Below are 12046 nucleotides of genomic sequence, written 5' to 3'. Positions count from 1 at the left end.
GAAGGAAGAGAGAACAAAAATATGGAGCGAGATGGAGGAGGAGTGTAAAGAAGGAGAGGAGGAAGGAGAAGAGAAAAAAGAGCAGAGGGATAAGGAGTGAAGAGAAAGAGAGAAGGAAGAAGGAGTGAAGATAGAGGAGGGGATAAAAATCAATAAAAAGAATTTTTCAAAAAAAAAGATAGAGGAGGGGAGAAAAGAGAAAGAAGAGGGAGAAGAGAAGTGAGAGAGATCAGAAAGGAGGAGTGTGGAGGTAAGAGGAGAGAATAGAGAGAACAGAGGGAGAAAGAGAGAAGAGAAAGAAGTGAGGGTAAAAGAGGGAGAAAGAAAAGAAAGAGAAGGTAGTAGGAGAAAAGGAGGAGAGGAGAAAAGTGTAGAGGAGAGGGGAGAGAGGAAAAGAGGAGAGGAGAAAAGAAGAGAAAAGAGAGAGAGTGGAGGAAGGAGGAGCAAGATGGGGGGGGGGTGAGAGGAGGAAGCAGGGCAGACAAGGGAAAGAGGACAAAGGAGGAGAAAAGAGGGAGAGAGGTAGAAGGAGAGAAGAGGAAGGAGAGAAAAAGGGAAAGAAGAGGAATGAGGAGAGAAAAAAATGGAAAGAGAGGGGAGGGAACAAGATAGAAGAGAAAAAGAGGAAAGTGGAGGCGAGAGAGGGAGAGGGAGGAGGAAGGAGGAGAAACGCGGGAAGAGGAGAGTGAGAGGAGGAATGAGGAGAGAAGAGGGAGAGAAGGATAAAGTGGGAAAGGAAAGAGAGAAGGAAGGAAGTAAAAAGAGAGAGGAGGGAACAAGATAGAAGAAAAAGAGAGGAAGAGAGAGAGAAGAAAGAGGAGCAGAGAAGGAAATGAGAGGAGGAGAGAAGAGAGAGAGATTAGAGGGGGTGGAGAGAAGAGAAGAAGATGAACAATAAGGAGAGAAGAGGGAGAGAAAAATGTGGAGGAGAGAAGAGAGTGTGAGAAGTGATAAGAAGAGGGAGAAAGGAAGAAGAATAATTTTCTTTAATTGTTTAATAGACGCCAGCCGGCAGTTGCAACCGCGAGTCATTTTAAATGGGATTTGGCTTGTTTTTATTTCTTTAGAAATGTCATTTTTGCTGCAGCAGGTTCTATACATGCTCTTATGACCCAATCCTCTGCCCTGCTGACCCCCATGCATTACCCTACCTACTCCTATACACTGCCCTATGGACCTTGCATTCCCTGCCCCCCCTGCCATTTTTTACCGAAGTCCCACATCAGAGAGACTGGATCTGGTCCTGGTCATTACTATCCTTCTCCTCAATACTTGAGCCAATGTGGCACTAGGCCTCAGCTGCAGAGACATGTGCTCCTCCTCAACCTCAAACACAGTTATTTGCTGTGCATCCTCTTGCAGCAAGTGGCTGATACTGTGCTTCATTAACTCAACTGACTCCTGTATCTGTGGATGAGGAGGAAGAACATGGAGCTTCAGCAGCTACTAGGGATGGCCTTGCGGTTTGCCCGGCGGTCGGTTCGTGGCAAATTTAGCTTGTTCGCAGTCCGCCAATTTTGCGAACACATGGCGTTGTTCGCGGCGGTCATATTAGTTTACATTGGGGAGAACTTTGACCGATGACACAGCCGTCAGGTGGAACGGGACAGCCAATTGAAACATTTCAGCACATGGACATGCCCCCTACCTTATAAATAGACCAGAGCTGGCAGCCATTTCACATTCTGCTTTTTGTCAGTGTAGGGAGAGGTTGGCGAGTGCATCAGGGACAGATTGACACAAATAGCTCTGTTAAGATCCACAAAAGTCCTTTTCAGGGCTGGTATTTGGTATAGGTCTACAGTCTCTTTTTAGTGTAGGGACAGGTATGCTGTGTGTGCATCAGGGACAGATCGTCCGTGACACAAATCGCTCTGTTTAGGTCAACAAAAGTAATTTTAAGGGCTGCTATTTGGTATAGGTGTACAGTCTTTTGGCAGTGGGACAGGTATGCTGTGTGCACCAGGGACAGATCGTTAGTGTCACAAATCGCTCTGTTAAGGTCCACAAAAGTAATTTTAAGGGCTGCTATTTGGTATAGGTGTGCAGTGCACTATATAGGGGTGTAATCCACGTATAATATACTTTGTAATATAGAAAGCATATTATAGTGGATTTGTATTGTGCACTGCGCAGCATTGTGACTGGTGTGTTGAGCGTTGTTGCAGCAATACTACAAACAGTGACAAAAGCACTTTTAATTTATTATAACTGGTGTTATAGACCAGTGGCCCCCCAATACCACATATTGAAGTGGGGTGATATTTAACAGTATCATTTTCTAAGAGTGTATTTTAGTCCTGCAAAAATGTGGCCTCTTGCTGTGTTAACTGTGCTACACACAGTGACAACAGTTACTGGCCAATTATTTGTAGAACTGGTGTGATAGACCAGTGGCCCCACAATACCACAGTTTGAAGTGGGGTGTTATCTGAGTATACTTTTATAAGTGCATTTGTGTCCTGCAACAATATTGCCTCTTTTGCTGTTTTAACTCTGATACACACATTGCGAAACTCACTGGCAAATTTTTTGAACAACTGGTGTGAAAAACCAGTGGCCCTCCAATACCACATATTGAAGTAGGGGGTTATCTGAGTATACTTTCATAAGTGTATTTGTGTCCTGCAACAATATTGCCTCTTTTGCTGCGTTAACTCTGATACACACAGTGCCAAACTCACTGGCCAATTTTTTGAACAACTGGTGTGATAGACCAGTGGCCCCCCAATACCACATATTGAAGTGGGGTGTTATCTGAGTATACTTTCATAAGTGTATTTGTGTCCTGCAACAATATTGCCTCTTTTGCTGGCTGCGTTAACTCTGATACACACAGTGCCAAACTCACTGGCCAATTTCTTGAACAACTGGTGTGATAGACCAGTGGCCCCCCAATATCACATATTGAAGTGGGGTGTTATTTAACAGTATACTTTTCTAAGAGTGTATTTTAGTGCTGCAAAAATGTGGCCTCTTTTGCTGTGTTAACTGTGCTACACACAGTAACAACAGTTACTGGCCAATTATTTGTAGAACTGGTGTGATAAACCTGTGGCCCCCCAATACCACAGATTGAAGCGGGGTGTTATATACCTTTTTCCAGATATACTCTAGAGACTTTTGTCACAGGGTAATATAAAAAATGACAGGCAGAGGAAGAGGCAGGCGGTTACGCAGGGGTGGTAGGGGTAGGGCAGGAGCAGTAGGCCGGAACCAAAGTGTGAATTTTCAGAAGGTGCATTCGATTATGTCAAAGGATGCACCAGACTTGGTTGAGTGGCTCACTCAGCCTTCCTCTTCAGCACCCGACTCATCCACTCTATCTGCACCCTCTTCACTCTCTGCTGTGTGCACCCCCAAAGACACCACCACCACCACCATAGACCCTCCGCTTGAGTCACTGGAATTATTTTCCAATCCATCATAAGACATTTGTGATGCGCAGCCATTGTTGGCATCGGATCAGGAAGAGTAGGTAGCAACAGCCGCCACTCAGCAGTCTGACGACAGTATCCAGATCAGCCCAAGGAGGTTGGTTCCTGCTGTTTCTGCCTACTCTGAGATCTCGAATGTAAGTGGTGGGGAAGGTGACCTGGATGATGACATGTCTATGGACGTCACGTGGGTGGCCACAAAAGAGGAAGAGGGGGGGGAGTTTAGAGGGAGAGACGGACCAGCAGATAGAGAGGAGAGGCAGGCGGAACTTGCATTGCACAAGAGGTACAAAGTAGACTGCAAATGTATCTGGAGCGAGCCATCAACCATGTACAGTCAGATCTGGCGCTCCCAGGACGCCGGCACATGGCTCCGCAGTGTGGGCTTTTTTTAATGTGTCCGCTGCTGATAACAGTGCTGCCATCTGCAGCCTTTGCAGTCAACGCATAAGTCACGGTAAGCCCAACACTCACTTAGGGACGACCACCCTAAGAAGGCACCTGAACTCCCATCACCGAGCCCAATGTTGGAGCGGAAAAAAATGATGACGCCAGATAACCCTCTTGCCAAACATTTGACTGCTGGCTTGACGGAACTGATAGCCTGCCAACTACTGCCATATGAACTGATGGACTTGGAGGCCTTTCGTAAATTTGTGGCCATTGGAACACCACAATGGAAGGTCCCAGACAGGAAATATTTCTCGCAGAAGGGCTGGAATGCTGTATGGCCATGTTCAGCGGCAGGTGAATATATCTCTGGCACACAGTGTTGGTGCCAAGATAAGACACATCTGACCACAGACACATGGTCTAGCAAACACGGGCAGGGAAGGTATATCACTTTTACTGCCCACTGGGTGAACCTTCTGATGGCCGTCAAGCATGTAACCCGTAGCACCAGTGTAGATTTTGGTTGTAGATTGCATGCAGGCAAAAAATTTGGGGGAGCATACCCATGTATTTCCAAAGCTGCTGCAGCTATGAACCAAAAGACATGTATATTAAAAAAGAATAGCGCGCAAATGCAAAAGAAATTACTACCAAATCTGAAGAGAGTCCATAAATAAAAATTTTTGGTAGTAATTTCTTTTGCATTTGCGCGCTATTCTTTTTTAATATACATGTCTTTTGGTTCATAGCTGCAGCAGCTTTGGAAATACATGGGTATGCTCCCCCAAATTTTTTGCCTGTTTGTTATGTATTCGGTCTGACCAGACTATCGAGGTTGAGCAGCCCTCCCCACCCCCCACATACACCTGTACTCAATCAGTGTCCACCATCAAATGGATATAGGAGGAGTCCCCTGTAGTGCATTTGCACATTTTTCCCAGCAAGGAGTGTTGTCTCCAAGGGTTAGAAGGGCTGGATTCATCTCTTTTTCATGGATAGTGTAGGACCCACTGATAATGGGGTACTTTGACGCAGTAGTGGGCTTGAGCACGATATGGCCATATGGTGGGACCAAACCCCCATTTTTATTTATGGACTCTCTTCAGATTTGGTAGTAATTTCTTTTGCATTTGCGCGCTATTCTTTTTTAATAGATTGCATGCAGGCCTGCCTCTTCTCCTCCTCCTCAGCTGACTCCTCCTTTTCAGCTGCTACCGTCTCTTCCGCTGCGCCGCCCAAGATCCCCAGAACCTATTCCACATGCCAGGTGAGACGTTGCCATGCTGTGCTGCGTCTGTTGTGCCTGGAAGCCAAGAGCCACACTGGTACTGCACTTCAGCTTTGCGTTCACAGGCATATCAGTGGCTGACACCGCTTAATTTGACAGTTGGTAAAGTGGTGTGCGACAACGGTGCCAATCTTCTGAGCGCGCTGAAACAGGGCAAAATAACACACGTGCCATGCATGGCACACGTCCTGAACTTGGTCATGCAGCGATTTGTTGCCAAATACCCTGGGGTCCAGGACATCTTGCCGCAGGCCAGGAAAATATAGGGCCATTTCAGAAGATCTTACACAGCCATGGCTCGCCTTGCTGACATTCAGCGGCTACTCAACCTGCCCGTCAGGCGTCTTATTTGTCCGACGGGATGAAACTCAACATTGCATATGCTTTATAGGCTGCTCCAGCAGAAACGTGCAGTTAACGACTACCTGTACGAACTATGTGGCACGACAGGATCTGGGGAGCTTGGGTTTTTTTTTACCTTGCCAGTGGCTGCTCATGCGGGACGCATGCAGACTTCTGCGGCCATTCGATGAAATCACCAAACTGGTGAGTCACGGCCAGGGCGCTATCAGTGACTTACGCCTTCTTTCTGGAGCATGCATTGCATCGTGTCATTGATCAAGCCATCGAGGAGCAGGAGCAGGAAGATGAGGAAGTTGCAATGTTGGATGAATTCCCAGGGGGTGCTACTCCATCTGAGACAAGTCAACAACAAGAGTCTGAAGAGGAGTCAGAGGAGGATGGAGCAAGAAGAGCATGCTTTAAACCTTTCTGGGATCCCTGGTGTTATCCGTGAATGGGGGGAGGAGAACGAGGACAACATTATCCTGGATTGGAGCCAGGCCACTACACCGCATCCAGTTTAGTGTGAATGGGGGCCTTCATGCTCCAGTGTTTTAAGGGGGACCCCCATATAAAAAGCATAAAGGGCAAGGACCAGTACTGGGTGGCAACGTACTTAGACTCCCGGTACAAACAAAAAATGGCGGAAATGTTACCACAATCACAGAGGGCGGTCAGAATGCAGCACTTCCAGGCCTTGCTGTGAGAAATGCTGCATTCTGCATGCGCTGGCAGAGGAATTTCCAGTCACAGAGAGACAGTTGCGGGTAGCAATCCGACAGCGCCTGCAAGAAGAGGGTGGTTTGAAGATGTCTTGGTCACTTCAGATATGAGATCCTTCTTTCAGCCGAACCATCGACAGCTGTACTCTGGATCCAGCATCAGGGAACACCTAGACCAACATGTGTCCGACTACATCGGGTTAACGGCCGATGTTGATGCTCTGAGGAGTGATGAACCCCTGGACTAATGGGTGGGCAGGCTTGACCTCTGGCCAGAGCTTGCACAATTTGCAATGTAAATGTTGGCTTGCCCCCCGTCCAGTCCGAAAGGACGTTCAGTGCAGCAGGGGGGATCGTAACCGATAAGCGCACTCGCCTAGCTCATGACAGTGTAGACTACCTCACATTTATAAAAATGAATGAGGCAAGGATCTCAGAGGAATTCAACACATGTGACCAGTAGAGCATGTTTCATTGAAATTCCTCATGACAGGCCACAAATATCCGCCAGACCGCTATCCACCCACAACAATTCCTGGTCCTTGTCTTCGCTAAATACAGCGGCATAAAAGGCATTACATGTTCATTGAATGCCTAATTTTTGGGGCCTTTCATGGCCGACAATTATTTTTTCTGTCAATGCCTAATGAACCTTCAGCCACAGAATACTACTTTCTTAGCTGTCAGGTAAACCCAATGTGGGCTAATTTTTGGGGCCTGGAATTGCCGACACTTACTTCTGTATCCTATGAATGCCGAATGAACCTTCAGCCACAGAATACTACATTCTTAGCTGTCAGGTAAACCCATGTGGGCTAATTTTTGGAGCCTATACTGGCCGACACTTACTTCTTTATCCTGTGAATGCCTAATGTACCTCCAGCCACAGAATATAACGTTCTTAGCTGTCAGGTAAACGCATGTTGGCTAATTTTTGGGGCCTGTACTTGCTGACACTTACTTCTTTATCCTGTGAATGCCTAATTTTTCAGACTGGAATTGAAAATCAATGAGTCTGTAAACGTTCTGCCTAATTGTGGAATGGATGTGGACCCATTTTACAGATGTGTGAATGGACCCTATATGTATTTGACATGTATTTACCGGCTGCTGTCAGTTCTGACTGATTTATGAAAAAAAAAAAAATTTTTGGGCAACTTTTCCAATTGCAATACTTCTGTTATGACATTTGTCCATGTGGGGGGACTATTTGTGCACAGCTATTAAGTCATTTGTGGCTGCAAATATGACCTAAAGGTTTTTAAAGTTTGCCTCCCATTAAAGTCAGTGGGGCCCGCCGCGAACTTGCAGTTCGCAGACATTTGAGAAAATTTGCGGCTGACGTTTGCGAACCCCCCTGGCCGATGTTCGTCCACCACTAGCAGCTACTGATGACTTCAAGCTATTCTGCTTTTGGGAGACAGAGGAGGAGGATGATGAAGACTTGGTTAGCCAATCCATTGTCTTTTCTTTATCTCTGGGTGTATAACAGGTTTTCTGCTAGGAAAGAAAGACACATGTGTCCTACTTCTAGATACTGCAACACAACCCCCATTTTTGGCCTGTGAATATAAATGCTGGAATGCTGATCAAGCTAATGTTAAAAATGAATGTAAAAAATATTTTTTATTAGTCTAAATGTCATGGAGCTTGTCCTAATCTGACATCAAAAGGTTTATTAACAAATCAGCAGAGAGCTGAGCTCTGCCTCGCCCTGTGCAGATGAGTTCTAACTCATTCAATTGTATTTCTAGAGACTTTCAGTTTCATTTCTCTTCTGCTGTCAGCGATGGCGTCTGCAGATCTGAGAGCTGAGTTGCAATGTTCCGTCTGTCTGAACATTTATACAGATCCTGTAACCCTGAAATGTGGACACCAATTCTGCCGGGCCTGTATTTATGGTGTGCTGGATACACAGGAGGGGTCTGGAGGATATTACTGTCCTGAATGCAGAGAGAAGTTTCTGGATCAGCCTGAACTCCAGAAGAAAATTAAACTTTGTAACACAGTGGAGAATTTCCTGTCTGCTCAGCCAGATCAAAAGGAGTCCGGGGTCTTCTGTACTCATTGTCTGGACTCTCCTGTACCTGCTGTTAGATCCTGCCTACACTGTGAGGTTTCTCACCTTGTCCATGGAAAGAAGGAAATGCTCCGTCCATAAGGAAGTTTTGAAGTATTTCTGCACTAAAGACGATACATGTATCTGTGTGTCCTGCTGTCTGATTGGAGGACATAAAGGACATGAGATGGAGTCACTGGATGAGGCTTCAATGAAAAAGAAGGAGACACTGAGGAATGTTCTGCAGAAACTTCTGACAAAGAGAGAGGAGATGGAGGAAAGAGTCCAGAGTCTGCAGGAACACAGGAGGAAAGTAGAAGAAGAAGCAGCTGGTGACACCGAGAGAGTCACTGCCCTGTTTAGAGATCTCAGGAGACATCTGGAAGACATAGAGAAGAGAGTAAAGAGGGACATCTCCGGGCAAGCAGAAGAGAATTTCATCTCCATGTCGGATTTCATCCAGGATCTGGAAATAAAGAAGGAGGAGCTGTCCAGGAAGATGCGTCACATTGAGGAGCTGTGTAACATGACGGATCCACTGACTGTCTTACAGGAATCAGACACAGGTGACTTGTGTGATACTGAGGATGGAGATAATGAGGACAGAGAGAGACATGAGGAACTCCTCCATGATGGAGGGGGTCTGGATGTGGCGGGGGTCATACACACAGGTTTATTTGATATAATAACAGAGGTAAATGTATACTTCTATATACAGGGAGCTGCAGACATATTACTGGATGGAAACACAGCTCATAATTATCTACAGATATCAGATGACAGGAAAACTGTATCCAGGTCAGATAGGAACCAGAATCACCCAGAAACACCAGAGAGATTCCAGTATTGTCCTCAGGTGATGAGCAGTCAGAGTTTCTCCTCAGGGAGACATTACTGGGAAGTGGATATCGGGGGATCAAATGAATGGATAGTCGGGATGTGTTACCCCACTATAGACAGGAGAGGGGAGGAGTCAGAGATTGGAAAGAATAACAAGTCCTGGGGATTGGACAGGTCTGGTAATCAGTATTTTGTGATGCATGACATTGAAGAAATCCTCTTACCCACCAGTATCTCCAGTAACAGAGTCAGGATAGATCTCGATTATGAGGCCGGGCAGATCTCCTTTTATGATCGGAGTTACCCAATCCGACACCTCCACACCTTCACCACCACCTTCACTGAGCCCCTCCATGCTGGATTTAATGTATTGAAAGGTTGTGTAAAGATATGTGGGGGGAGATGTGGGAACTCCGCCCAGAGTCTGGCGACATCACAGGAATTGGTGATGGAATTGGTTCATTGAACAGCCAATGCTTGGAGGTGACTCCATGGATAGAGGAGCCACCCTAAGACAGGAAGTTTGTTACTGGCAGGATCACCAGGGATAACTAAAGGGACCCCCCCCCCCCCCCAAGATTGGCAAGCTTCAATATATATAAGTTATGTTTTTAGGTTTATTACCACTTTAACTCTCTGTCCCAGAACAAGAATGCTGTAAGTAAGAGTCAAAGTGTCAGAATTCCTTATCTCTATACTTGTTCTCGGTCAAAGACTGAGACAGTATTGAAGGTAAAGCATCTGCATGACAGCCAGGGAACTAGAATTCTCAAAAGGAGTTTAGCAATGGCAGCCCCCATGATTCTCTCATAACAGATGCCCTTTAACCCCTTCAATATCGGGCACTTTCACCCCCTTCCTGCCCAGGCCAATTTTCAGCTTTCACGCTCTCACACTTTGAATGACAATTGTACGGACATGCAACACTGTACCCAAAACAAATTCTTATTTTTTTTTTTTAGACAAATAAAGCTTTTATTTTTAGTATTATTTAATCACCACTGGATATTTTATTTTTTGCTAAATGAAAGAAAAAAGACTGAAGATTTTGGGAAAAAAAAAGGTTTTCCTCATTTTTGTTATAAAATTTTGTAAATAAGTAATTTTTCTCCTTAACTGATGGGCACTAATAGGTAGCACTGCTATGCAGAACTGATGGGTACTGATAGGCTGCACTGATGAGCACTGATAGGTGGCACTGATAGGCGGCACTTATGGGCTGATTGGCTCTTTGCCGGTCCTTGTTTTTGTGTGGTCAGCTGTGATTGGACACACATGAGAAAAGAGCTGCATCATCGGCTCTTTACCAAGATCAGTGATGTGCTGTGTTCCTGCCGATTGCTGCGCTGTGCACCCCCGTGAGTGCACAATCATGGCGAGAGTGAGACAATGTCATATGACGTTGTCCCAGAACTGAACTCCGGGCTGTATTCATGTTTACAGAGCTGCCTTCATTTCTCTCTTCTATCTGCCCGGAGTTCAGCTTTAAATCAGAGAAGACCCCAGGACATTCTCCTCCTCATTGCTTCCCTGAGATTTTCTTAGATTTTTTTTTTCTCTGAATGTTATTCCTAAAGTCTCCATTTATATAGAGAAATGTTCTTTTATCATATAGTGATAGGAAGAGATGAGGATTTAGTGTTATAGGGGAACAGATGGACTGAGGAGGTGATAGAACTAGTATTGTCCATGTCTAAAGGGGTCCCGGGGAATCTTTATTTCATGGAAAAGAATCCAGAAATAAATCTGCAAATGAGGGTCTGAATTGTGCTTGGCAGAAGAGCTGACAATCCACATCAGATTTCCCCTATGATAACCCCAGAGACATCTATCATCTGTTATAGTCATCCTGCCGTCTTCCGTCCACCAGAGGACCTGATTAGGAATGTTCATGTTTCTATTGGTCATGTTCTATTTCCATCACTGGAGTCATGTGATCATTTCTGTCAATCATTTTTCGGATCTTTTATGTCCCAATCATGTCTAGTAATTAGAAGTGATTGTAAGGAATCGTATTGTATTGGAAGTGATTTCTTTATAATAGAAGTGATTTTTTTTTTTTTTTTTAATAAATTTGCAAAGATTTCAAACCAACTACTTTCACATTCTCATTATGGGGGGATTGTTTGTAGAATTATAAAGTAAAATAATGAATTTAATCCATTTTTGGAATAAGGCTGTAACATAACAAAATGTGGAAAAAGTGAAGCGCCGTGAATACTTTCCAGATGCACTGTAGGTCAGGTACTCCGCTCCAGCAGAAATAATTACACCATATTGGTCAGAATCTTCCAGTCACTGTCCAACCAGCACTAAGACATGAGAGCTGGAATATGATTGGTTGCTAGGGGCAACACAGGCACTTTCCTCTCTGACACATTTATGAATTTGAGAACAATTTATATCAGCTTGATTTGTGAAAAATGGAGTTCAGTAGATGATCTGCAATTCTTTACAGGATTGTTACTGATCCCTTAATTGTCTAATGAGTTCTACACTCCGAGGCCTGAACTGTGACTGAATGGAGTGGACTTGTGTCCTCTGTCCACGTGATACACAAATTCTTATTATTATTCTCAATTCATTTATGGAAAAGAGAGAAATATAATTCAGTTTTCTATTGTATCTCCTCCTGATGATTCCATTACACCCATATATGAGGAGACCCCACATTATGTATGAAGTGAAGGATGATCCTGGTGGTCATTTATTATTCTGTCTCCAATCATTGTAATAGTGATGCATCCTTCCCCGAGTCCTCTATGCCTGGTCTGGACGGAACGGAGATGAGCACTGCCACCAATCTTCATCACATAGATGGACTCACCAAAATACTCGTCATCCATGGAGATCATATATTGTATGAGGGTGATGTGTGTGGAGGGGGATACATAGATAATGTGCTGGATGTAAGAGATGAGACCATTTATATATTACCACTTATTTTTTCTATAACTAGGAGATC

The 12046-nt window shown here is 44.8% G+C and overlaps 2 protein-coding genes across 2 annotated transcripts in view; both read left to right on the top strand.

The window, feature by feature from the left end:
* The window catches only part of LOC309553092 (uncharacterized protein), a gene marked incomplete at both ends in the record, with an annotated part of 117362 nt that overhangs the window by 45023 nt on the left and 60293 nt on the right, over positions 1-12046 (top strand). The window contains 1 exon segment of the mRNA XM_082253991.1: positions 7937-8235. Within this exon segment, the coding sequence (XP_082110117.1) occupies positions 7937-8235 (299 nt within the window).
* LOC309552470 (E3 ubiquitin-protein ligase TRIM39-like) lies at positions 8315-9547 on the top strand (the record flags this gene model as incomplete). The annotated part of the gene is made up of 1 exon (XM_082253441.1): positions 8315-9547. One exon carries the CDS (start codon positions 8315-8317, stop codon positions 9545-9547), a length of 1233 nt encoding a protein of 410 aa, XP_082109567.1.

Source organism: Pelophylax lessonae, assembly GCF_965119305.1.
Source record: "Pelophylax lessonae genome assembly, chromosome: 4".
Classification (NCBI taxonomy): domain Eukaryota; kingdom Metazoa; phylum Chordata; class Amphibia; order Anura; family Ranidae; genus Pelophylax; species Pelophylax lessonae.
This window is presented reverse-complemented; position numbering and strand designations above follow the sequence as displayed.